At 36.1% G+C, this 27,459-nt stretch overlaps 6 protein-coding genes across 24 annotated transcripts; 4 read left to right on the top strand and 2 right to left on the bottom strand.

Annotated features, from left to right (window-relative positions):
• Window positions 1–886: 886 nt before the first annotated feature.
• Window positions 887–18,494, top strand: LOC107268564. Of its 7 annotated transcripts, none has more exons than XM_025085829.1 (10): window positions 8,168–8,221; window positions 10,072–10,188; window positions 10,297–10,387; window positions 12,924–13,106; window positions 13,185–13,396; window positions 13,905–14,066; window positions 15,206–15,578; window positions 15,651–15,804; window positions 15,894–16,392; window positions 16,466–18,494. In XM_025085829.1, exons 2-10 carry the CDS (start codon window positions 10,075–10,077, stop codon window positions 17,585–17,587), a joined length of 2,910 nt encoding a protein of 969 aa, XP_024941597.1. In that variant the 5' UTR covers window positions 8,168–8,221; window positions 10,072–10,074; the 3' UTR covers window positions 17,588–18,494. The 7 variants fall into 7 exon arrangements, with proteins under 7 accessions (XP_015596964.1, XP_015596963.1, XP_024941597.1 ...); XM_025085825.1 differs by lacking the exon at window positions 8,168–8,221 and having other exon boundaries at window positions 10,060–10,188; window positions 15,894–15,991; window positions 16,061–16,392; XM_015741478.2 differs by lacking the exons at window positions 8,168–8,221; window positions 10,072–10,188 and adding an exon at window positions 887–946.
• LOC107268565 lies at window positions 1,283–8,180 on the bottom strand. Of its 13 annotated transcripts, XR_001537868.2 has the most exons (12): window positions 7,740–8,178; window positions 7,459–7,599; window positions 6,349–6,701; window positions 5,880–6,147; window positions 5,721–5,804; window positions 5,208–5,492; window positions 4,399–5,127; window positions 3,401–4,257; window positions 3,174–3,326; window positions 2,927–3,084; window positions 2,262–2,631; window positions 1,283–2,060 (listed from the first exon to the last, which is right to left on the bottom strand). XR_001537868.2 is itself a non-coding variant. In XM_015741479.2 (3 exons), exons 1-3 carry the CDS (start codon window positions 7,934–7,936, stop codon window positions 6,629–6,631), a joined length of 411 nt encoding a protein of 136 aa, XP_015596965.1. In that variant the 5' UTR covers window positions 7,937–8,169; the 3' UTR covers window positions 6,288–6,628. The 13 variants fall into 13 exon arrangements, 1 of the variants encoding a protein (XP_015596965.1); XR_003059930.1 differs by having other exon boundaries at window positions 2,262–2,726; window positions 2,927–3,326; window positions 7,740–8,179; XR_003059932.1 differs by having other exon boundaries at window positions 2,927–3,326; window positions 7,740–8,179.
• Window positions 18,495–19,812: 1,318 nt separating the features above from the next.
• LOC107268563 (tetraspanin-2A) lies at window positions 19,813–21,551 on the bottom strand. The gene is made up of 5 exons (XM_015741476.2): window positions 21,300–21,551; window positions 20,736–20,933; window positions 20,470–20,646; window positions 20,207–20,392; window positions 19,813–20,134 (listed from the first exon to the last, which is right to left on the bottom strand). Exons 1-5 carry the CDS (start codon window positions 21,393–21,395, stop codon window positions 20,057–20,059), a joined length of 735 nt encoding a protein of 244 aa, XP_015596962.1. The 5' UTR covers window positions 21,396–21,551; the 3' UTR covers window positions 19,813–20,056.
• Window positions 21,552–22,320: 769 nt separating this feature from the next.
• Window positions 22,321–24,481, top strand: LOC107268581 (calumenin). The gene is made up of 4 exons (XM_015741499.2): window positions 22,321–22,651; window positions 23,096–23,660; window positions 23,744–23,859; window positions 23,932–24,481. The coding sequence occupies exons 1-4, from the start codon at window positions 22,550–22,552 to the stop codon at window positions 24,118–24,120; spliced, it is 972 nt and encodes a 323-aa protein (XP_015596985.1). The 5' UTR covers window positions 22,321–22,549; the 3' UTR covers window positions 24,121–24,481.
• Window positions 24,482–24,631: 150 nt separating this feature from the next.
• LOC112494488 lies at window positions 24,632–25,311 on the top strand. The gene is made up of 3 exons (XM_025085847.1): window positions 24,632–24,839; window positions 24,910–25,044; window positions 25,109–25,311. The coding sequence occupies exons 1-3, from the start codon at window positions 24,785–24,787 to the stop codon at window positions 25,276–25,278; spliced, it is 360 nt and encodes a 119-aa protein (XP_024941615.1). The 5' UTR covers window positions 24,632–24,784; the 3' UTR covers window positions 25,279–25,311.
• Window positions 25,309–27,446, top strand: LOC107268579 (uncharacterized protein PFB0145c). Its single transcript, XM_025085839.1, has 5 exons — window positions 25,309–25,388; window positions 25,467–25,774; window positions 25,932–26,559; window positions 26,646–26,776; window positions 26,836–27,446. The coding sequence occupies exons 2-5, from the start codon at window positions 25,740–25,742 to the stop codon at window positions 27,299–27,301; spliced, it is 1,260 nt and encodes a 419-aa protein (XP_024941607.1). The 5' UTR covers window positions 25,309–25,388; window positions 25,467–25,739; the 3' UTR covers window positions 27,302–27,446.
• Window positions 27,447–27,459: the final 13 nt, after the last annotated feature.

Below are 27,459 nucleotides of genomic sequence, written 5' to 3'. Positions count from 1 at the left end.
CACAATTTAATAAAAAATGAATCCATTGATTCTTTTTATCACCTTCTACTTTGAACCAACTAGTTATCAGGCGCAGTCTTCTGTCGTACAGAACTGTTTCTCTGCTAGAAGGCACTCCAATATCTATCAACTGTCTAGTATTTAACGAATGTTTAATAATGAAACAAGGTACAAAGATAATGCATTCCTCCATTTTACTCTAATTCACGAAACTCCTTCGCATACCTTTAATTCAATAAACGTTTTGAAACTCCTCGCATGCAATCCAAATGCAATACAATACTCCAAAGCCTTTTATTCTGTTGGTTATTATCACCGAAGGCTGCAAGCCATAAACCGAGCAGAATTGTTTAGATTCCTTGTAGTGGTCAGACGTACCCTGTTTACTTCCGAGCGGCTGTATCGAAATGGCTATAAAAAAGAAAGCGCTAGTAGAAATTGCGTAAGATTCAGGAAATTCTTTGAAAATTCATTCCGGTATCGACAGTTACAACGTGGTAGTAGGAAGCGTTTGCAAGCTCCAAGAAGATAAAAAGAAGAAATATAATCCCAGCTAACTATACGTCATTCTACCAGTATTCCACAGCAAGTAGATTGCGCCGTTCAATTGTAGCGGCATAAATTATCGAAAAGAATGTCGCTCACTGAGTAATATACTGTCTTGTGTACTTATAATACATTCAAGTTGAAATTCTGGTCGACCATTCTCCAACCTGATGATCGTCAGAATGAAGTCGGTGATTTCAATGCTGGGTGGTTGGATGGCTGATTGGCTGGTTGACTGGATGACTGGCTAGCTGGTTGGTTCATGTACGCCGTTTCGCTTGGAGAAGTGAAAGCAGACGTGTATGATCAGACCGCGAATAGTACGGTTTGTGTTATGTATCTAGTTTTACTTAGAGTGCGTTTGGATTCTAGGGCCTCAAGATAGGGTTTACGTTAGAAGGTAAGCGAGGCGTTACGAGAAATAATATACTCACTTAGCGAGAAGGAGGCTGAGAGACTGGGAGTGAGGAGTGTGTGTGTGTGTGTGAGTGAGAGAGAGAGAAAGAATAAAAGAAAAGAGTAGGTGGAGATCGTTTGAGAGCGAGAGAAGAAAAATTCAGGGAGCTCGCTGACTTTGCTCAGGATTGCCAGTCACTTCCAGACCATCAACGGGGAATGTTCTCCACCTTATTCTGCGAACATTCGAGAGACAGACACTTGGAAGGGATTTTTTTTCTTGGCTGAATATCTGACTTTTTTTTTGTCACGAGGGTAAAGTGCCAGAATTCTCGTGAGTTTACTATTTTTTTTAATTTTCTCCGTAGTTTATAGTTTGCGTTTTATGGTAAGGGGTGCTCTGTCATTCTTTTGAGATGTCAAATGATAATACTGATATCAAAGTTTATTATTCTACTCGTATGACGTGTATGGAAACAACTATAATTATTTTAACGATATTTTTACATGAGGATGTTGAGGCAATTCGGTTTTGTCATTGATCAAGATTATATTGGATCAATGAATTAATTGGGAGCAGGTCGATCGTCACGGTTGCTAAACAAATAACGGATAATTTTTTTATTTAGTTGTTTGTGACTTTAAACAATTGTACATACTTTACAGTACAGTGCGGATGTGCTACAATTTTTTTTCAGAAAATAATTCCCATTATTGATCAGCAATAGCTGATAATAGGATTTCTAATAATATGTCACTGTCTTATTAAAAGTGGAATTTTGAATTTTATATGCACGCGTAACATACTAGGTAACATTTAAATGATTTGATAAGATTGTCGTAGTGATATATGTCGCCTGGTGTAATTTCTTCGTTCGGTTTTTAGAAATTTTTCATTTGCCAATTCGCATAACGCGGACGACTGAATATTATGTTGCCGGAAGTGTCGGCAAGAATCTCGCCCGAGAAAGTTCACGAGAAACGAATGAATATTTATGGAACGAAATGCGTATAAAGCGATAACTTTAAATCGTCAATCACTTTCTCAGATCATAGAAATAATGAGCTTATCTATAATCCCACCAAAGAATATCGAAAGATGCCCTTTACTCAGAAACCTGAAAAAGATGAGAAAAACGATTAAGCATCCTTAGAAAAATTGTTAGATACAATAAAACACACGGAAAAATACACGACAATGATAGCGTAAAATTGCTATTGGCAATCAGTAAATTTCTCCAAAGTTAAGTTGTCACCACTTTTTATAAAATGCATAACCGACTAAGTTGTCAGTCGTGATATTAATATTTTTTTCTTACTTGCAATTCTCGTTTGTGGTTCTCCACCGTTATCCAAGATAAAAATTAAATGTTCACCGGCAATCTTGGCCAGATTGCGTGGTCACATTGGATAATACAATTTGAGAGATTGTACAGTTTGAGGAACGAATTTGCGGTCGTGGACACGTCTGACGAATTCTCTTTCGATAGAAATTACCAGTTGGTAAAAAGAATCTTGGCTTTGGCTACTGCAGACGTTGGTTTGGCACTTAAGGTTCGTTCACACTAATCCTGTATACTGTACCAGTGAGCATTTGCTAGTCAATATGGCTTGTATCCCAATTATGATTGCTTGTAATACTTATTCTCACTGAAGAATTTTTCACGTGCGAAGGACAACCTGCGGAAACTGTCAATGCTAAATGTGAAAAATATGGTGACACTGTACTGTTACTTGCAGCAATAAAATCCTTAAGCCTGATGACAACATCCAAAATCTTGTCACTGTGAAAAATGAAATATGTATATACTGGCAAACAAATACTTGTATTGCAAGAGCACCATGGGACGAATATGAAATATAATTGCGCTCCAGTTTCCAGAACTTATTATTATATTGTAACGAGCTGAGAAGTTGGGATTGCGAAATATTTTTGACAATGATCATATTGTCACTTGGTGAAAAGAAATCAAGATCTTCTTACCAGTAGTCAGTGACAAATACGGAGAATTAGGATTCCCCAGTTTGACTTTGAAAAACAAATGTTGATAGAAAAAATACAAGTCAGCTGAAGAAAATTTTCCTTGGTAACAGACAGCATTATTACATATGACGGACTACAGAGACATTAGAGAATTAAAGCTACAACAACAAAAACTGATGCTTTAGTTTCAGTAAGCAATAATATTTAGCCGACGAACACGAGGGCTTCTTATAACCCAGAGAATTACCATTGAATAATAAAGGAACATTCTCCTCCTGCTTTTTGTAGGCCATTTTTTATTTACACAACGTCCCATAATGTTTTTCTTATTGTTATCATCATTCAAGAATTCCATCTTTTTCGGAGTGACAATCAAAAGCGTCACTTTGCTTTTATTTGGCTGCGAAAAAAAAGGAATTGACAATTGAGCACACCATTTTTCCTGGTAATATACTCCAGTCAAAGTACTCATACCTTAATGATTTTTTGTCAATCTATTACCATAATGTTAACGTTTACTTCATTGTCCCTATTTAGAGTGTCATTGACCGTTGGGTACTTGTACAATTTTCTTAGAACATTCAACGTGCCTATTGAGTCGTATCGGGATGAATAATTTTTCAACCTGTAGCGAATCCTACAATTGTCCAATGACACAGTCATTATTATTCAGACTCAGATCATCGCGACAAGTGAGTGACAACTGACGGATTTTTCGACTGATACTGCAACATACAAAACTTAGTCAAGTCATTTGTCTAGTCACTGAGTCGTGACTTGCTTTATGAAATTTAACAGTCAGGAATCTCTATTTAACTAATAAGAATTTTTACTAACAGTACATTATGCTCTTAGATATTATGAATATCCTTTGCATGATGGTTATCTATTTGATAACTATATTATGACCTCATGAAATGGAGTGTACAGTAGTAATTCTTGCCAGTACTATTATCGCTTTTAAAAGCAATACAGCATGGACTGCGCCTTGAGAACAAAAATAACATGAAATCTGATACACGGTCATTTTTCCTTTTTCCCTCTCTTACTTTCTGATGTACATCAAACATGATGAATTGTCATATTAAAAGAATTCACATGCGTAGGAGGGACAATGACAATATATACCGTATGCAACAATTGGGGGATTCCCCACCGTGAAGCCCTCTACAAGGCCCTAAGAATCCTTGCCTGGGACCTCGACAAGGTCCTTCAAGAAATTCCAATGCTCGAACAAAGATCTTCCTTGAGTAGAATATGCGCAACGAAAACCAAGTGAAAGTACATCAGTAGCATAGGCAGTACAAGTAGTGGCGTTGTTGGGCAGCGTTCTAAAAGTAATGGCAGTTACATACAGTATAACAAGGATGGATACTAAAAACATGCTGGACATTATAGACAGTAGAAAAGTAGTAATATGGCTGTTAAGACTAGTACTGGTTGTATTAATAGTATCTACAGTTAGTACGTACTTGGTACAGGCGATATACAGTAAAATCCGGATTGGCATGAATACCAATATGGTAAGTATATATCTATATATCAGAGAGACTCCGTTCCTGATATGAATACACGTGCAAGCTTCAGGTGAATACCTACAGAACATGTCTTTGCGTTCCTGTACATCTACAGATAGGTATACACACCATATATGCATTTTTACATATGTAGAATGCATACTTATATACATTGGAGTGTGCGAATACCGTTCTATCGCTATAATTGGGCCACGACTCGCATTGCATTAAGTTTTCATGATGAAGTTGCAGTTCAGAGTGTCTGAAGCATTTGATCGGTTTTATGAACACAGAACTGAATGAGATGAACATTCGGACAATGATTACGTGCACGATTGACTTGGCTGCATTTGAGAAGTGGCGAGAAATGGACTATTGCAAAATCACAACCGAGTAATCAGTGGCTGATCAGCAATTAATTGGCAGGCGCTGAAAATTTCATCATTCATCCAAAACATGAATTTTTATTATTCCTTCTCTTTTTTTTCTTTTCTTAATCTTGTCCTCAGAATGCGTCTCTGCCAGTTTGTTATTCACTTATTTTTTATCAATAGTGTCACGTACTGTCTTCCGTTGTTAAGTTCTTTCTTTCTTATTGATTCTCTTTATTGTTACTGAATAAAATTTCTCCTTCTTCAAGGCACGACTCCTCCTTTATATCGTGTGTTGACTTTTTTCTGGTATCTAAAATACCAACAATTTTATGAAATTCCTCATTTTTTATAACCAACTATGTTTTAGTTACTTTCGCTGTACGCTCTTACCTGCTGTGAATTAGAAACTAAGAGTTCATCTCATTTTCGACGAAACTCTGACACCTATAATAAAGATACGTTATATGACGAGCAGTGAGTTTATAGGAGGGTCAAAGGAATCTTATTTTGTGGCCGGAGGGCTTCCAAGAGACTGAGAATTGATAGTCGCTTTCACTATCCGGCAAAACCTACGTGGGTCTCGCCGACTCCTTCCTCGTAACTCGATTATCCCACTTCTTTTATTTTCCCTTTGCCTCTCGTACACTTCGCCCTCTCTTCTATTTCCTTCAATCTCTGTAAAGAATATTTCAGGATGAGAATACAAGAAAAAAGTGTATCAAAACTGCCACAGACGACGGTATGAATCAATAAAATCAATAGGGTCAAACTTAGCAGTATATGAAAAAAAAATATATCAGGGTTCTTAAACATAAATCAAACTGGTCCACGAACAAAGATCCTCTTAACGCCACGTATTTGGCCTTTACAACCTGTTTGTACATATGAAAAAAATGGCAGTACCTATTTTTATTTATCTTCATAAAGGATCCGGGATTTCATGGGTCTTGTATACTCGCTTAACTCCGTTCGAGTCCATGGTAGTTCCTAAAAGAAAATTCTATTTGAAATAAAACAAAGAACCGAAATACTGGTTTTAAATGAAATTCTCAGTTTTCTTACAATCCCATATAATCGCTCTTGTGTTGGATTTCACGATGAAAAATTCATCTTCAGTACCGAACGACAAAACGCAAGCAAAACGCACCCGAAACGCATGCGAATTCCTTTGTTGATCCAAGGACACATTTTATATTCAAGGTCGGCACAATTTTGCATCTTGTCATTTTATCGTATACATCCACTGATGTATCTTTTACTTGAATACGTGGGTATGTGAGCTTCCATAAAATCCATATGTAATTAATTAATTATTGTTACAAGGGCACACCTGCAAGTCGTATAAATTATTAAAACAATATCAATATAATAAAATAAGACAATTTTCATTAGCTTACGCAAATCAATGATTTTATCAAATAAAATTCAGAAAAATAATTTATAACAAAAATTACTCAACACCAATGACAATTTTATTTTTATTGCTTTTATGAGAATCATCAATAAGTACTAATGTTATGACACGTGATACCGGTAGTGTTTATACGTAGTGTGAAGATGAGTTATTTTCTTAACTATGGCCTCAGGGCTTTTAAGTAATCTTCCAGGAAGCCACTGTACTCCAAACGGAGACTGTTTGGCTACTCGTGAGTGCTGCGGTCATGAGACTGGCCATGATCTTGTCACGATTGGTCAAGAATCACTAGATTCGGCCGATGACCGGTATTCCATTAATATATTCTTGAATATTAGCATTAACGATTCTTTGAGTGGTCGATGAAATTCTTATAAATCTTGGCACCAGGCGTATTCTATGACAAGCTGCGTAGATCATCGTCGTACGAAGATTCTCCAATTTTGGGAAATTTTGGGAAGAGTACATATCTGTAAAATTATTTTAAAAATTCTTATTTTTACCTAGCATTACATTTAGGTCGATCAACGATAAAGTCTGAAACTTTTTTATCGAATGTTTTTTTCTAGTTTCAACAGTACAGTTAATAACTATTATTGGATGGCGGATTTTTTCTTCTACCAATCGCACGGTCTCTTTGTCCTTATGGAATTTGATTCTACTGATATAATAGTTTTTGTGACATAACACTGCTTGTTCTGCACCGAGTGCAGTTTCTGCACAAACCGTCGACAGGCCTTTGCGGCCGAGGATGCCACAGCATCTCGTCTCGATGAAAGTCGTCTCGAAAGTCCGAGATATTGATTTTCCTCGTGAGACACCGATTTCTCTCAATGAGAACGGAACTGGGGAAATTTTCTCAATAGTCTCAAATGTCCGGCATAGATAATAATGCGTTAAATCAATAATAAATTAATGACAGATAAACAGATGATTATACGGTGATGTAGGCGAAGGATTAATAAATAGTGCGTGTCGTGATATATTCGTAGCATTGAGTTTTATGAGTTTTAAAATGTTTATAAGGCGCGGTTTTACGGCTGTTTATGGTAAATTTAAAACATCATGGTCGAAGAATTAAAATATTCTATTTACATAGGGATTGCTATTATTGATTCTTTTTTCAAATAGTCAGGCACGTGGGTCCTTACTCTGAGAATAGTTAAAATCTATTTACGATCGAACTTTCCATTGAAGTTAACATGCAAAATAGAAGGCTCGCCATACCTATAAGGCTTTATACTGTCAGTGCTGAATTCCGTGGACATTGTCCTGCCGTTATAATGGACCAGGGTCACCTTGGCGAAGTGAGAGAAAAAGCCAAGAATTCGACCATTCACCATTCCCCTTAGGTCTGCAACCTGCGCGCTATGTACATACATAAGAAAAAAAGGAATAGAAAAGAAAAGAAACATACCATTCGCCATTACATAATCGCGGTAGCTATATAGATCGATACAAATCATCTCCCTAAACGAGTGCATACAAATAAAATCAAAGCAACAAACCAATATATGAAAGATCCTGAGGAATCCATTATTTTATATTTTTTCTCGAAGTTTTTCTTGACACGGGTTATTGTAAGATTCCTTCTTGTAGCCACTCCCATTAATTTGTCCGGCATGCGAACAATCCGGTACAAATGCGACAACACGACCTTGACCGATCTAGGGACTTTTGATGGTGTCAAAGTTGCTCCCACCATGGCAGCACCCGCCCTTACATGATTTTCTAGGAACTTTTAAGGTTATGAGGGCTGTTCTCAAGGCATTCATATATCTCCAGGGTAATTTCTCACGTAGCTAATCGTAAAATATGAACCCCATAGGTACGTTACATTAGAAAACGGATTACGAGGCCGAGTTTGGCGCAACAGCGTGAGAAAACGCGAGTGAAAGGCTCCCGGCTGCCAGTCGAAGAGACGAGGACTGGCGGAGTGAACGCTGGTCTCAGCTATCCTGTTCGGGATCATTCGGGAAGCTTCGGAAAAGTTTGTTTGAATTTATACTAACCGTTCATTCCGTCCGTACCATAACTTTTCGGTAGAATTGCCTTAGTTTGATTCGTAGCATACAACAGTGTTAAATTATCACGATGAAAGTTGATTAATCGGAGAGATGATTATCTCTAGCTGATTTGAATGGAAACTTCCTATTGTTTGTTGTAGGTACTGCAGAGCGTGAGGCAGGCTTCAGCTTAATGAAAGTCCGCACTCGTAACGTATTTTAATTATCGTATATCACAAAGCATTTCTGTAGTAACGTAACGCTTGTGAAAATAAAAATGTAATATTGTTTTTTATAATATATCCTATAGTCTGTCGATTCTGCAATAGTAAGTCAAACAATATAAAATCTTGCGAGCAAATATAAATTGTCCAGTGTTAAATTTTTTTCGATACAATGATAACGGGGTATTACTACGTTTGAATATCAGAATAAAAGAACAAAAAAGTATTTTCCTTCGGGGCATTAATGTTGTCCTACTATTATTTTTATCAGGTTATTACATTCGAGCCCCATTAAATAACGAGAGTCAATCGAGGGCCGAACAAGGTTACTCTATACTAGCCAAGCGCTTAGTCAGATATTAATTTCATCATCGACTTCTTTTATATCGACGTTCGATGATCGTAGATGATTTCCCCATGACTTTTGCCCTGTGTTCATTTCGACCTCGGATGAATGTCCCCCATGATATGTCCAGAAGATGATCGCGTCTTGTCAGGGTCGAGAATGATTTGAAAACCGGTTTAAAATTCTTACTATTTTAATGCGTCAGAGCAAAGAGCCAAATTATTTAACGATGTGCAAACAGAAAAATGTACGTTAATAAGTAAACAATTTTTTCTTATTTCCAAAAAAATACAGTCGATCACAGTGCATACAAAACATTTAAACGAGCCGAGTTTTAAAGCTACGCAAAATCTCGTATTTCCTACTTACTAAAAGTGACTGTGCGTGTTTTTCATACCCCTTCTCTTAATAGTAATTACAGTTGTTTCCTGTTCCTGTTTAATGGAGTGACCTCGAGATACGTGCCTGAATTTTGAGAGGTATCGATAATTGCCTGAATCAATCAGCTAATTGTTGATTTGTGCCACGACGTAACAAGAGAGAAAACAATAGAAGCATCGATTTCGCCCTTTTAAAATTAAATGAATCATCGACTGTCATCTGCTGAGAGTAACAAGCTTCGATGATGCCGTTTAACAGTTAAGCAATTTCATAGAGATTGCCTCTGTCTGCAGACGCATCGAATTACGTAACAATGAAGAACTGAAAAATCCTAGCTATACGGAGAATAACGGAATTGACTATTGTCAATTCCAATCATGTAGAAATGAACGGTCGTCGATAGCTCTACTGGAATAAAGATGAGCTAATGAAGAAAAACAAACGTATAATTTCACGTACGATATACCACGCAACCAAATTCGTTGCAATTTCAAAAATAAATAACAACAGGCTCCGTTTCGTTTAATTTCTACGTGTCGCATAAGCACTAACCAAGAGTAATAGGCATGTGAAAAGGTATAAAATTTGTTAAATAAAATTTATAAATTCCAGTCATGCCGATGTAGCTAGTCGGCGTCAGCTTACAAGTACCTAGACCGGCTTGACTTGCTCAGTTCGCCTGCCTTTTACTATTGTTTCACGTTAAACGATTACAACAACCAACTTGCTTTTGCGCAACAAGATCGTACCACGTATTCTTGCACGATCCATACAACGTTAAAAATCCATCACGTACAATTTGGACATACAGTATAAATCTCAAATTAGAAACGTAGTCGCGGTCGTCCATTGCCATCCGATAAATATAATTTTACATTTTTAGTGGATGATTCCAGAAGCTGGTATTTCTTGTTCACTTTTAGCATTGAGTATCGCTGCAACGATAACTGCGACAAAGGCTGCTTTACAAATCTGTAAAACAGCCGAAACACGTGAAACGGTATTGATCACATGAAAAATATTTCACAAAAATCTTAATGGCACGTTGTTTCACGCCAATTTACTAGGGTAAAGTAATTTTAATTCTAAGTAATTTCTTATATTTCAGATTGACAAATTTGCCATAGCCACGTACGATGACATCCTAATCGACATGATTGCGAGATACGTTTTTGTCCTGCTGGCAGCCCTCGTTTGGGGTAAGTAAGATTGATAGGTGACAACTTAACGAAAGAAAAATAGACAACGTAAACGGAGATAAGGTAAAAAAGTTTCACTGGCAATAGATCCTTTTCAAATAAAAATATCAAAAAGGCATGCTCCGGACGAACGAAAAAAATTGCGTTACGCGTGATTGGAAAGTTGCCTATAAAGAACTGCGCGAGTATATTTTTCTAATACGAGATGTCGGCAAATTCGAAAGAGCTAATTAGCCGTGAATATTTTAACATTTTGTGATTCAACGTGAAATGGTTAGTATATTTTATAAAATCTATTAACTATTTTAATTTATATTAAAATTTGATAGAGCATTATAATTCGAGGGCATTACCAGAGCGAAAGTCCTTGACGATCTTCTTTTATATTCTTTTTTTGTTTTACATTTTAATTGTATCCGCGTTATTTCATTAACATCGAAGTTCCGCCGATTACCGCGAAAAGCGCGAATGTTCCCTTTGATAATTAGTTTGCGGTTGGTAGCATTGGCATTGCGGTTGTGGTTTTCATGCAAGATTTTAATTAAATATAGACAGTGGGTGGTACATTCACCTGTATAATGTTATCCAGTTTAAATCTATTGATTAGAATTCACTATAGTTATAATACATTTACTTTTTTACAAAGGAGAGTAAAATTTTTCTAATGTCGATTAGTAACCGACACAATATTACGACGAATCGATTATCGTGCTCATCCTTCGATTAATTGAAGCCTCGGAGACTTTTGAAGCTTCTTACACCTACAACGAGCGCGAGAGAGACAGACCAATGGGCATTCACGTGTGTTAGACAAGGACAGACATACTTGTTCACATGATCCGTAGGCAGACACCTTATCTTGATTTCACTATAATTCTTTTAATGGGTATAACTTTTGAATACTTCAAAATATAAAAGTAATAATGCAATTTTTGTCGTTTGTATTTTAACGATTAATTTGACTCTTTTTGTATAATTTTGAAATACACGATATTCGGAAATATCGACGTCATGTCAATAAAAAGGTGAGGAGCATCGCGAGGTTCATTAAAGAATCATCGAGTCGCCAACGCGTTTGGAGCCAGGTGTTTCGAAAAAAAAAATAAATAAATTTAAATGAATCGTGTCATAAATAGTTAACGCGAAATTGTGGCAAATCGTAAAAAAGACATGTAGGTGTGATATAATCGCATTTAAATTTGTGTCTTGGGATCCATTAGCGGCGTATAAAATTTGTATATTTGACTTAATTATTACTTACATTAATTCACTACGTTGTCACGGAGTGTCAATGTTTCACAATGAACGTTGAGGTCGGCAGGCTTGTTAATTAAAATTAGCAATTATATGGTGTCCAAAGAAAATTACTACTATTCTCAATTGAGGATTCGCCTTTAATTCACGATTAGTTATTTATATCTGCGGTAAATGTCGAACATTGCGCAGCGTTCGCGAGATGCACCTATGTGTATTGGGCGTGTCCTTATGTATATTCTTCAAATGCTTTATCTTTCCCACACGCAACACGGAGGACGTGACTGGGTTTTGTATTTTTTTATACCCTTCTCTGACGTTTTAAAACACACGAGTACAGCGATGCATTAGCTGACCTGATGCTCTCAGGTTCCCTTGTGAGAATGGAGAGTAGCGAAAAGGAAAATGCAACGTGAAAACGAGTGAGAAAGTGCAGTTAACGTTACGAAAGGTACGTAACGTTCTTAGGGTGATCCGAGTAACTTTATTTAATTACACAGAAAATTAATTACGTCGTGCATGACATTACGTCTTGATACAATGGTGAATATGTTTGAGAACAGGTATTAAAAGAAATATTATGTAATACTGTCGAGAAATAAAAAGATTTAGAGCGATTTTTATACCGCGAAATGAAATTTTATTAGTTGTCAATTTTTTTATTGTCAATGGTAAAAATGCAATTTTGCATTGCACTTTTTTCACTCCATGATGTCACGTTCTTTTTTCTTGTCAAGTAATTTTTTCTTATCTTCCGCTAATACTGTCACGAAGAATCGTCACGGTTTCGAGCGTTTTAACTGTTGCTAACGAGATTACAGAGAAATAGTTTTATTTTTTTCTTTAAAGAATGGATGGGTGATTTGAAAGCTTATAGTCTAAATATTATTAATTTTTTTTTGTATTGGCCAATCTTTATTCATTGCCATATTAGGGCTTGACTGTAGATATTTGATTTTTCGTATGGGCCATCTTCTTTTACCTTTTTTTTTTCCTTTCAAATACACGCCAACGGAAATGAGAAATCTCAGCGAGCCACGAGGCATCGATTTAGTGAAAGTCGAGAAACGAAATGGATTCGATATAATAAATCTTCATCGAAGAGGATACTTTCTTTAAATTATGTGTTTTATTCGGACTTTTTTTTCCACTTGGTGTATATGCCGCTAGACACTGTCAGTTTGTTTGACGACTGTATCTTATTCGTGCTTTGAATGACGTGTAAGATGAAATTTCACTTAAATAAATGACACTTGTTACAATTAATATTTATTTCTTTTAGGCTGCTACGCTCAAGTGTACACGGGTCGTTCCACGAGTAGCGTCGTAGAGGCAGTAGAACCAGCTGCTCCAGCTGCACCGGTGAAAAATGAATTTGTTACACAAACCGTATATGGTTTTTTGGATTTTACTACAACCATAGGTAATACCATAATGGTTTTCAGTCCTCAAAGTGCTCCAGCAGGTATTTATTCATTGTGGAATTGGCAACATCGTTCATACCACTGTTTTGAGATTAAAATTTTATTTCCAAATTCTTCAGAAGGCTCTCAGGACAAGGATCAAAAGAGTCCTCCGATTCAGACGAAGCCCAAGGAAACTCCTAAGAATAACCTTGATATTCAGCCTAGTAAAACTGTCCCACAAGATAACAAAAAACCACAGACAAAAGGGACAAAGGTCGTGGTTCATTCTGTGGTCGAGAAAAATGTTGTTAAACATTCAGAGGACAATGTGGTACCCATAAGAAACGAGGTAAATTACAATTGTTTTATTAATAACAATTTTGTACAATCATTTCAACGGTATAAAGATATATACGAACGGATGTGGTATTATGTTTTGCGCATTCTCATTTTTCGACTGGGATGAGTATATTATTATAACCTCAAAATATATTTTTCAAGAACAATCTTAACGATTACTCACAATGGATGATTGATTGGTTGTCCTTGCCCGTGCAAGAATGACCAAATTTCGAAAGACTGTCTACATGGAAAAAAAAGGATAAAGCGAGACGAAGATAAAAAAAGAAACCGGTTTCTCTTTTTGTAAAGACTGACTCACAACTTTGACGATCATCGTAAGATTAATTCTGACGAATTTTTGCTGTACGCACAATGCATACCTAATTGAATTCCGGTAACTTTTTCCGTTCTTCAGTCATTTTTATTTTTTTTTTTTCCAATTTACGAGGTGAATCATAACTGTCTTTTTTTACTGCAAACTTACAGCATCACCCAAATTGACATTTTTTTTTTAGAATGTCAAAACCAGGATAGAGGTTGTCACGAAGAGTCCTGTATTGTCGAGCGTCGTGGAGGTTCGTCCAAAAGATGAGACACCCATAAAAAATAATCTTGCCGAACCCGAATACGACTTCCTGTCGAAACAGCCAGCGGAAGTCATCGACGAGACCTACAAGGTAAAGGAAATGAATTTATAATATTTCGAAACTAAAGGATTTTGAGGAACATTTATACGCAATTAAAAGTTTCCCTTCGATGCCTGTTCATTCTCAAAGACTCATTGTCTGACGTTTCCCATGAAATAATGATATTCTTAAAAATTAAAAAATTCAGGTACAAAACAAAAATTGATGATTCCCACGTTACAATGAACAGGAATTATAATTATCCGAGGAAGGTTGCGTCATGAGGATTATTAGAATCATCACGGCGTAAACATAATATGCATTTATCGTACACAATCTTCATTTACTGTGTGCATCTTTATTTCCCCTGCTACCTACGTGGGATCAGAAGATTGACTGTATAAAAAAAGAAGCACTATATGAGTAAGACGGGGGGAGGAGGGGGGGGGGGAATTTGTAAACAAGTGCCTATGCCGTACTATATATATTGCTGATTCCGTCATCTTTAATATATTTGTATTTAATCCCAGGTTATCGATTGTTTTCCCACGCTTGTCCCACGGATAGTTGAATTTAATTTTTAATCGTTATCCACGTGATCCCTCTTATGCACCTTCTTTATTTCTACTTTATGGAGAACTCGTTTTCATTGAAGTTCCTTTCCTCTACTTGATACACGCAAACGAATATGAATTACTATTAAGATAATTACACGTGTCAATTATTTCATGGAACTCTTACTACATGCATATATGTGTAGAGAAATATCAATTCTCTTGTCTGTTAAAACATGTTCATTGAAAGGGCCTGTAAGGGACTGTCTCTACTTTGTCCAGTCATTGTTGTTAGTTAATTCCACACACAAAGTTCTTTACCAGATATATGGGTCACCTTTGTAAGTTAACGAGCGAATAGATTGGCATCGGAATTCCGGTTCTTACATGATTGACAGGAGTGGAATTCGCATAATTAATAACGATTCCGGCATTGAACTCACATTCATATCTTAGTGAGACTTAACATCCTGATCATGGTTACTGATTAGACTAGAAGACAATACAAGACCCACTGTATTCCATTTCCATAGGTTTATGGTCAGAATAAATTTATTGACACATTCTCTGTACAGTGAAAGATTGTTTCTTCTATATAAAGTCAGAATAGAAGGTTTGAACTATTTTTTTTTACAGCTAATAAACCTAAGGCCTTCATCCAAAGCTCATGCGAAACCCAGACCGACGACCAAACGCGATAAAGAAAATCCAACTGGTTTGGTTACACGATTGGGAGGAACAATTGTCAAAGATGGATTGACAACCGTGCACGAGACCAATGTTATTGGGACCTACATAAATGGAAAGTATGCTCAGGTTCTTCAGAGTAACTCAAGGGTATTGACGCCATCGGCTCCCGAAGTGAAAATAAGGCCCACGAATTCTCAGAGGATTTTGAAAACTATTGGACCTCAGCATGGAAAGCTAAAACCACAGCTGGAACCAACTCCAGTTGCTCATCAGGATGAATCTTCGTTACCACTTGAAGTATTGTTTAGTTCACCATCGGGTATGTATTTCTTTGTTGTTTTTAACATAAAATTATATTCGTCTATTTTATTTTGGTTTGAATCATTCTTAGGACCCAATGTGAAAACTACTAGAAGACATTCTAATAATCATCAGGCCCGACCTAAGTTCCGTAGTAAGGTTAACGAAGAGGACAACACCGAACCACATCAGCAACCAAGATCGATTGGCAAAAATCGACCCACAACTGCCAGACCAAGTTACAAGTAAGCCCAAAATAAAGTTTTAATCTGAATAAACTTAATGATTTTCCTCGAAGCGTAAGGAACAGAGATTCATCTTTTTCTAATAAAAGGAATCGAAATCAACAAACAACAACCACGGAACCTCCCACAACTCGTCGCCGCTCCGGTTTCCGTCCAAGCAACCCACCGGGTCCAACTGCTAAACTAGGTAAGCCTAAACCAGAAACGGTGAATCCCGCAAGTCTGCTGCCCAAGGTGAAGCATCCACGACCTTCAGGGAGATGGTCATACAAGACTACCCCTAAGCCACGGATCGAGATCCGCAAGCAGGTAGATGACGAGGAAAGGACATTCTCCCCGGAAGTTAGTACCCAGGAGGTTATAATCGAGGAGAAGTCTACACCTGTCATACAGAGAAAAATTACTGAGGAATCTTCAAACGAGGATGAGCTTGATCCTAGCGAGAGCGAGGATGTCGACGCCAGTATCCGGGAACCACCTCAGCAGATACTTCCTGTGGAGACGATAAATGTTGAAATTTCAACAGCACCTGATCTCAATGATATCTACTTTGAAATAGCTACCATCAAGTCGCCCTATACCTTCCAGGTACTAAATATATAATTAAATAATATATTTCTCTAATAATAATTAAATATATAATATGGCTTGCTTGCTCTAGGTGGGCACGATGCGAAATACCCGATACGTGACAGTAACGTCAACCCAGAAGAAAAGTTTCAATACAGTCCATCCCTCCACGCCGATATCCCCATCAGAACCATTAACAGAGAACATCCTCGCGAACACTGGAGCTGCCTATGAAACAACACTGCCGTTAGATTCCTCGGTGGCTACCTTGCCAGCCATATCCTTAGATCCTGGCCAGGCAACGCCACCCTTAGAAACTCTTGTCGAAACCTTCTCCACAACGCAAACTTTATTAAAGACATACTTACTGCCAGTAATATCAAATGGTAATACTACCAAACTCACCCTGGTGCAAACTTATAACATAGCCAGGGTGGTAACAGCCACAAAGACACTGCCACCAATGGAAATCTATCAGTTCATACCGAGCAAAACACTGAACGAGTTCAATTCTAAATTGGATGAAGCTGGAAGTGAACTTCACTTGGAATTGGACTTCAGCGACGATGACCGCGACGATGAGGACATACCTAAAAGAGTAGTGGCACCTAGTGAATTGGAATCTGACTTAAACCCATTCAAATCAGCATCACAGTCTCGCAATAAACCAGAACCCCCCACGACACCATCTCCAGAGCCGCAGCTGTCACCCGAACAGGCTCAACAGTTGGCATTGCTCAAGTACTTTGGTCAACCTCAGCCCCAAGTGATCACCACGTCAAGACCAGTTGTTGTTATGGAAACTGTATACGAGTCTCACGTGATACCAATTGTCAACGGCGGCAATACAATGCTTTCTACGTTATCCAGACCAGTCGGCACAGTGCCTAGAACTTCCTACGAATATGGCACGTCCACCATAGCACCAATTTTACCACCGGCACCACCAATTTTCCCACAGCAACATCCACAGTTTACTGTTACCAGTGCGCCGTTGATCACACAGACATTTGCTACCGTGTCTGACTCTAGGGTACTAAAATTGACCTTTGGCGCTAAGACGGCGTACACCACTTTGTTCTCCACCAGGGTGATACCTACGGAATTGACAACCTATGTCACATCAACAGTGCCTGTACAACCTACAGTACCTGCATTCCCTGGATACTTCCCACCACCAGTTGGTTATCCACCTTTCCCATATGTGGGTTAAGCAATTGGAAAATTGTACAATTGGAATTTAGAGAAAGATGATGTAGCGAGATACTCATTTGGGTGGCAATGACTTTGGCAAATGGGCATTGGTTGTTATCCAATTGAAATGCTACAACGGTGTGAGGCTTTTGTGTGGCAGCCAAGAAATACCTGAATTAAACATATGCAATACTCGAGGATTTATAATAATCTAATGGTGCAATGAACAGTCGGATGAGATCAGCATTGACAATTGATCCATAAATGATTGAAATTATAAAATGGAAAATTAGATTTTATCAGTATATTATAGAATGATCCATATAATCGTGCAGACGAAGAGTACTATTGTGTTCGGCTCCTATTTGGCGTTTATTTTAACAGTGACAAATTTAGAAATAGGATTATGTAATTTTACATAGATAGATAGCTCTACGACGAGTCCGTGACTCAGGCAATGATCGTTGACTATCAGTCTATCATCGAAAGAGATGAAAAAAGTTGACGTAGATCGTCCAAAATAAATGTATTGCTTTTAATTCCGTACTTCGTTATAACCAGTGAATTAAGGTTTAGAAAGAATACCAGTGAATTAATATTTCAATCCAAGAGTACCCTTATAATACTCATAGAATTTCTAAAACGTGAAAAAAGTAATAGCCACAGGTCAGAAACATTGCTAAAAAATGTAAATGACAAATTGTACCCAAGATTTGACTAAAAAATCAAAAAACTCGATTTTCGTGGGTAGCACGTCTCGTTGCGATTGATCGGCCTGCTTTCATAAGTGTAAATAAATTATTCTGTACCTTATTGTAATTCTTTGCATGTATATTTACGAGAATTTAAATGTAAAGGAAAAGAAAAATGAAGAAAAAAAAACAAGGAGACATAACGAATTTTTGTAAATAAAACTATGAAAAATATTCGTGGCTCTAATTTCATTTTATTTTAATCTGCTACGTTACAAGTTTCAATACTCATTTTGTACAGCAGAAGAAGAAAAAACCAAACAATGGCGATATACTTACATATTCGTGCCTTCAGGCATTTTGAGATACGATATTAATGTTTTTTAGAACTCACCTCGAGGCAGTGGAAGCTACGCAACGCCAAAATCGGCTCAAATGTCACGGCTGATCAGTACCGGGAAACAATTGTACTCCTCATGCGTCACGACCTTAGTTGGCCAAGATCCGGAGCATTAGGAATGCGTTTCCTAGATGACCAAATAAGTAATAAAAAAAACTTAAATCAGGACCTTCGATCACATACGTGAAATTTATTGGATACGTGTTCCACTATCTCTAATGTTATCAGATTAATTGGATCAAATAAAATATTAGGACAATATAACATGTAAGCATGACGTCACAGCGAGCCTTATAAAACACGTTCCTTCATTATAAAGTTTATGCTAAAGTTTACATTATTTCTTTTCTCGATTTGATGTACTACATTAACATATGAATTAGGGTTATGTATGCTTACCCTAGTGTTTTGAGAATTCGGATGCCATATTGTTTCCTGGACAGTGACGCGCAAGGTCTTAACCCTTTGTAGTGAAATCAGTTTTGTAACTGCCAGAAAGTCATGGACTGCGAAACGTAGAATTAAATTAGATTTGTATCTCAGGATTAGTTGAATTAGATGAAATCATGACACGATTCTGACCTTAACGTATGAGAAATACGAGCAAGAGAGCAAGAGGTCTTTTTGGGACAGTATGAAGCTCGACCTTCATGTCTTCAGGTGAAGTAACGTTCAAAATTAATTATCAGTTCCTGGGTTTGGATTGATACTTTACACGTTGAGATTTCTTGAGATTAATTAGATTTATACTGTAGATTAGTAAGGTAGCAGCAAATTGGAACTAGAGCAGTTAATTGATTATTATTGATTTTAATGTAAGAATAGACGCATTACGATTGCCTTAGGCTAGTTTTAATGGCGAATTATATTTTTTCTTTTTCGCGCAACTATTTATCAATCTCCTGTTATTAAATAACTCCTTTAGCTACTCGTTTATGTGGACATTATTTCTCTTTATTTTTTATTACGCAGCTCCTGCGTGTCATAAACACTTCACCTTGGAAAGAATAATGTCTTGGTCCAAATTGAACATGAGGCGACAATTACATAGCTCATTAATCAAAAAGTTAATTCCGTTTCTAAATTCTCTTCTGGAGTGACGTCCAAATTTCTAGACAATGTTTGAGTATACTAAAAAGACACACTTAATAGTACGTTAAATAAGAAATGGTTTATTTCTTCGATACGTGATATACATTTATAAAAAGATTGTATTAAATAGTAACGTCTAGCTTCCTGGCTGGAGAATTTCTCTTTCCTTCATACAAGCGATTATTAAATGTCAAAAGAATTTCCCCAAAAAATTCTGATCACTCGATTTCTTGAAAATTTCTATTAGACATGCTTGTACTTTAAAACTGATGAATGATTTGACTGAATGTTTTAAATATTTTATTTAATTTTTGTACGTAACGGCCTCTTCTTCTTTCTTGATTGCTTGAATAAGTGCAAAAGACAGTACTGCAAGGATGATCTGAAGAAAAAAAATAATTAAATGAGATTAATTACATATACATTTTTTGTAATTGAAAAATTTGAATCTTACGTGAAGCATGCAGAGAGCCATAGACAATCCAGCTAGCCAGCCAGCTCTGGCTTCCAAATACCACGTTAATTCGTCCACGCAGCCATGGAAAAATGCATTTCCGGTAACTGTATCACGGCATTCAGTTGGCAAAGGTCTTAACAGAGTCAAATAATCCATTGGTCCATCAGCTCCACAGCATCCAATCTGTGAGTTGAATAAATCATAAATATTGGCATTAATGTTTTATATGTTTATTTATTGTTTTATTTATATATACTCACGTTTTCCTGAACAATTCTTAAAATTGTCGATGCATTAGGGTTGTGCGAATTGATAATCAGTGTAGTCATCGACTCACGAATGATAGGCTGAATACTGCTGTCATACGTAGAATAATCAAGAAGGATAGCTGCACCAACCAGACCGCAAATAAATGAGAATATTTGCAGCCCAATAAACTGTCAATGAATAAATATTATTTATCTTTCAGTACAACCGATATAATTTATTGTTTTTATTTGCTTTAAACAAATTAAATTTTGCTTACCGCAAACAAAACGAGAACGTGTTCCATTAGAGCAGCACCGCAACCAATAAAGGCAATTATCATGACAATTACCGATGTGGCAATCAATATATAAATTCCTATGTAGAATTGATACATATTGAGAAATTGAACCCATTCTGCAAAACCAGGTTCCGCTCTTAGCCATATTGAAAGCCCGAACATCGATGCACCCAAAATCTAAAAAGAGTCAATGGCATTATTAATATTGTCGGTACAAAATTGTATTTTTTTTTAATTTTAAAACAATAACCAAACAGTCAATAGCCATTTTGAATTTTACCATACTAGTACGCAACTGGTGCGATATAATCAATGTCAACTGATAATAATGATAATCAACCATTCATGACGAACCAATGAGTCAATTTTGTACTTATCAGAAGTAAAAGAATGAAGCTAGATATTAATTGTCTAATAAACAAATTTACTGAGATAAAAGAAGATTCAGTACGATCTCATTATCTAAATAGTAAGATTTGAATTGCATTAATGTTTGTTTTTCATTTTTAAATTCTAATTAGTAAATAATATACAAATACCGACCCAAACGATTGCATTGAGGCAGAATATGGTGTATTTTAAACCGCCTATTGTGCGCTCCAATTGTACCGCAGTGGTACCTGCTGTTTTTATCACCATTTTGAAAGTGCACTAGTTTCGTATTCACTTTTTGAATAGTCTTTAACGATATTTCAATAAGGACTGAAAAAACCAGGACTATTCAGTCGAATTGCAGTTAACGCTGACCGCGTACACTTACAAACGACAGGTAAATGGGCGGCCACCTAGTCTTTCTTTATCTTGGGCAAATATTCTTGATAAGCGGATAAGAACGGCCTAGATATATAAATGGGAGACTCAGCGCGATGATATCGAGTATCAGATGGTGATTCATGCTTTTGGAATACAACGTAGTGAATTTTATCAAAATACTATTATGTACACATGAGGCAATTGTCATAAGAACGATTTGAAGTGCATGTCAATTTGAACAGTTTATTTTACTAAGTTACAAATTGTAGTATAATTTAGATGGGAAAATTAATGGACTAGTACTTGCGATTAATAAAGTTTCATAGAGAATTTCATAGAATGTTTCATTCTTTTTATCATGAAAACGGCGGCAAATAGGAATTTTGAATAGTTCCATCTTTTGGTGAATATCTGAAACTCCTTGAAAGATTTTGAAAGTTTATTAACGCTATGTAATACTACATCGATTATTCTATCAGATGACGCCACCTGCTTCTTCTTGCCCTTAATTCCGACCAATGATATAAGACTTTATGGTTCGTAAAATTTGAAAAATTTGTAATCAGAAGGAAAATTCTACTGGGGTTACAGTAATTGTTGGAATTTGCCAATGAAATTTCACACTGTTCCTCCTACTTTCTAATGACGATTTTCAACTCGCAAGAGACGTCCAAAGATGGAGTGCCACGTCCACCATTTGTTAAATTATTAAAAAGGGGGCCTGTTAAAATAATTATTGGCCGACCTAGATAAGGAATTCTTTTTTTTTTTTAATACTCTGCGCTCCGCGATCTCATGGGACGTAGAACATCCAAGCGGAGCGCCGCGACGCCTTCGGACGTCTAACGCGCGGCCAGACATGAGAAAAGTGGGGGAGGGAAGACGCCCGGCGTCAAAGCTTGAGCTTTGATGATGTGGAAGCTGGATGAGAGCCGAGAGAACATCACTGGACTACTGGTTACGCGGCATTTAATAACTCGCTGCATGTGTTCTATGCATTGAGATACTTAATTTCTAAATTCTACGTGTACTTTAAAAGAATGGCACGATTCTTCGAATTTTTTGGACTTTTTGTCCTGTTTGTTATTGCACAAGCTATTCCCAAGCCTGAAGATGAACAGAAAAATCGTGTGTTGGATAAGGTAAGATTTGAATGAACTTATCAACTATTTTTATACTCATTTACAATTACTTGATAATCTATTATTTTTCAACAAATCTAACGTATTTGTGCTTTTGGTTGGAATTTTTAAAAATTTTATTTTCAGCCATAGGAAATTGTAGGATTTACAAGTGCTACATTATTTCTGAACTTGGATAATAATTTGTATATGTTACTCTTGAAGAAATTCTGTTATACCAAAATTTTGTTTATGATCTTTCTATTTACTTATTTAGGATTTTGTATATGCTATTATAATACCTGTACTTGTATGAATTACCATATTGATTTAATAAGTTTTTACTTATGAATGTAAATTTAATTATAAAATTCCTTTGTTTCGACTAATACAGATTCGGTACACATTTAACCTAATATTGACAGTTCAGAGTGGAGTGTAGTTTAAGATGTATTTGATTTTCAGGATCTTAGTGAACAGGAGCACTTTGTAAACTCACAACATAATCCTGATTACGATCATGAAGCCTTTCTTGGTGAGGATGCAAAGACTTTTGATCAGTTAACCCCAGAAGAAAGTACTCGTCGCTTGGGAATCATTGTTGACAAGATTGACAAGGATAAGGATGGTTTTGTTACTCAGGAAGAACTAAAGGATTGGATTAAATACACGCAACAGCGTTATATTCGTGATGATGTTGAGCGACAATGGAAGTCGCACAATCCTGATGACAAGGAGAATCTACCATGGTCTGAATACCGTACAATGGTTTATGGATTTATGGATGAGGTTAATGAAGACAAGAACAAGTCCGAGGATGAAGGATTTTCATATGCAGTAATGTTGAAACGAGACCGAAGAAGATGGTCTGTTGCTGATAAAGATGGAGATGATGCTCTAACAAAGGAGGAATTTAGTGCATTCCTACATCCAGAAGAATATGACCACATGAGAGACGTTGTTGTATTGGAAACGATGGAAGATATTGATAAGGATGGAGATGGAAAAGTATCTCTGGCTGAATACATTGGTAAGTTTTCTAAAATCGCACATACTGCGATATTCACCAATCGAAATGTCTTGATATCAATAATAATTATATTACTTGATCAGGTGACATGTATCGGGGAGGAGAAGAAGACGAAGAACCAGAGTGGGTGAAAAATGAGAAGGAGCAGTTCTCCAGTTACCGTGATAAGGATGGAGATGGTTTTATGAACAACGAAGAAGTAAGTCATGCAAGTTCTTATATAAGTTTTATATATTACAGTACAAATTTTTAATAATACTGTTAATTTCAGGTGAAAAACTGGATCATTCCAGCAGATTTTGATCATGCTGAAGCGGAGTCAAGGCATTTGATATACGAGGCCGACACCGATGCCGATCAAAAACTTACTAAGGATGAAATTCTGGAGAAATACGATATCTTTGTAGGCTCCCAGGCTACAGACTTTGGCGAGGCACTTGCTCGACATGATGAGTTCTAACAAGGATGATGGTGAATAATTTCTAGGGCATTCATTGGCCGCTTCGAACAAATACGTTTTGCCGCAATAATTTTTGTGACTAAGGACTCTGTGAAGAAAGAAAGGCACTCCGCGCCTTTGAAAATTCGTTAGGCATTTATTTAGGCATTTTTAATTATTCTCTTCATATTATTCTTGTATTTAACTTTATACTAATTCGCTCCTTTTTACTCTTACTCATGAAATCTCATTCAAAATCTCTTAATATATATTCTGTCGAATTACTTCATAAGTAAATCGTTATATTGTCTACTACTAACTCATAAGTCGCCGATAAATAAATGTGCATATTTTAATAATAGATTGACTGTTAAACTGGAAACATTTTCTTAGTAATTTTTATAATTATAATGTATCGATGTGAGATTGAATGAATAAGAATGAGTGCCTAATTAATTATTAAGTGCGAATGGAAATATTTTCTGGCAGAGCAATGAAAGTTGCATACAGTTCTAACACAATCCTTAAATGCTTTGATGCATAAGTAGCAATATGATTCAATTATATAGTAAACTATGTCTTATCAGTAAATCGCGTGACGTGCCACGTTATCAGGTAAGGAAGATAACATGAAATTGTGACGATTGATTTCATTCTTTGACAATTGTGCATAATTGTGACGAAAATGCGGGCGTGTTTCATTTTGATGTGGCTAATGTTGTTTGTAATCAAATTGACAGGTATTTCATATTATTTCTTAGTTCATTCTATCTTATATTATAACTATATCAATATTATCTGTATTGCAAGCTGCTGATACCACCGATTCAAAGTACTGTTTTCAATTTACATGGCTTGGTTCAATGTATGATAATCATTCAACAGTGAATATCAATTGTACGACATATGAAGGAGTTCCGTGTTTTGAACCATTTGTTATTACAGGTATTTCTAAAAAAAAAATGTAGATTAATTTTTTAAAGTGTAACAATCTAAATGTCTATTATAGGTGACTCGACACAACCCAATGTGACTTACATGTGGGACACTTTTAATCATGCAAATATTACTTGTCCACTGCGTTCAGGATATACTTGCATAAAGTACACTTTTGTTTATAACAATGCTGGCAAGTATACAAGTGATATGTTACAAAGTAGAGCAACAAGTGTTGAATGAAAAATAACATGTAGAAAATTTTGTTTCTAGTGATAAACAGTACACATTTTTGTGGTAAAATGATAGAAAGTACAACAAAAGCAGTGACACGGGGTTGTTTTTCACATAAAGTAAGTTTCTTTGCTCATTAATTAATATTTATTAATGCTAAATGGAGAAGATATTTATGCATTTTTTTTATATTCTAGAGCAATGGTTACACCGTTGAAGCCTGTGCTTGTCAATCCGTGCCCGGTGAAATTCCTTGTAATTCATCAAAGAGAATTAAAATTGAAGTGCCATTAGTTTTAACGGTGGGGTTAGTCATGTTGTACCATTATGTCATGGTTGGTAATACTGTGGATGAGTGGGATGAACATCTGGATGGTTGTTTGTAAACTGGAGCATGTAGTTATGTACTATAACCAATAAGTTTGTATCTTTTATATATTAAGGAATACCAGTGAATTTTATAACGTAAAATGAACAGTGAATATTACTCAGCAGTATATACGTGGTAGGTCAAGAATTTTTAAAATAAATATACAGCATTTTTTAAAAATTGGATTATATTTGATCAGTTTATTTTTTCCCTATTTTATATAAATCCTATTTATAAGAATTTTAAATATCATACAATTTATATAATGATCCTTATTGATTGGTAATTTCAGGTTTGATAAATGTGGCATAATATCTAATGTGCGTACACACTTACGGCAGAATCTAATAAATGCATTGAAAGGAATCAAACCTTCGTTCTCTTTGCGTGAGAATACTACTCCAAAATCTGCAAATCAATATGTGCATGATTTATTAATAGCGGAGTACTTGTGGAACCGTGATTACACTTATTCCCTTTCTGTGTTCGCAAGTGAGGTTCCATTGCTTGTCAATTTTCGAGATGAGCCACATGCATCAGACTCTACTGACACTAATCCACAAAAGTTAAGAGACGATTATGTTTGTCATACTTTGGAGACTTTAGGAATACGGGCTGATAGTGTAGAAGGTCAGGTCATTGTTGATGACTATGGGAAGAGCAATGATCCTCTGTTACTTTGTATATTAAAATGTCTTTCAAGCATCTCTATGAAAAAATCTAAAGTTATTTGGTATGATAGAGAAACACAGACCACAAATGATGGTTACTCCAAGCTTGTAGCGATCAAGAAAAAGTTAGTGGCGCAAAAAGAATCTTTTGAGAAGCAGCTTAGTGAAAAGGAGAATAAGCTACGAGAACAGGCGCATCTCGTGAATCAACAACTTGATTTGCTTAATAAAAAATTGGAGCAAGCACAGGTAGTTACAGAATGTCTCAATGTTGCAAGCTGCAGCATGGTTGTAAATTTGTTATTTCTGATTAATTAAATCTAATTGAATTGTAGGCATTAATGCTTGCCGTTGAAACAAAAGAAAAAGAATTGACAGATGAAAAAAGAAGAAATTCAGAGAGAATATTTCATAAAGAAATGGAACTTTCGATTAAAGAGAATTTTCTAACACAAGAATCAGAACGGTAAGAAAATTAATTTATAACAGGTAGTTATAAATATAATGTAAATCAATTATTTTTAGCTTAAAAAAAGAACGTAACAATTACCAAAGGTTCGAAAGCAATTTAAAGAAGTTACAAGATGAATTAAATAAAGTGAAGAAGGACATTCCATCCAATGAAAATAATTCACCAATAACTCAGGATGTAAAAGTACAAACAGAAACCGAATTTAGTTCCATAGACGAGGAAAGAAAATTACTAAACAAAGAGAAGCAGGAATTAGCAAGTCTGGTACGAGAGCAAAAGTCCAGAATTGAAGAACTGACTTTACGTGCTGTTCAATTATCTCGACAATTGGAAGAAGCACATTTAATAAAATCAACTACAATCGACGTTCCAATTATTAAAGCGAATACTATAGTCAGTGAAAGCAGTTCCACTGAAGACATTTTACTGGATGCGAAAATGCGTCTTCGAAGGCTTGAAGAGGAAAGTTTAAGGGCCAATCAATGTTATATTAGTTGTATGACAAATTCATTGCAGTGAATCAAATTCAGTAAAACAATTCTGTAGATATTTATTAAATATCAAAGCCTTACTATTGTCTGGCCAGAATAATTATTTATTTTTAACATATCATGCACCTACTGCGTATGCAGATGATGCTTTAATAAAAACTTTAGCCGTGACATTCAATCTTTTTA

The sequence above is a fragment of the Cephus cinctus genome, unplaced genomic scaffold, assembly GCF_000341935.2.
Source record: "Cephus cinctus unplaced genomic scaffold, Ccin1 Ccin1_scaffold0564, whole genome shotgun sequence".
Lineage (NCBI taxonomy): Eukaryota > Metazoa > Arthropoda > Insecta > Hymenoptera > Cephidae > Cephus > Cephus cinctus.
This window is presented reverse-complemented; position numbering and strand designations above follow the sequence as displayed.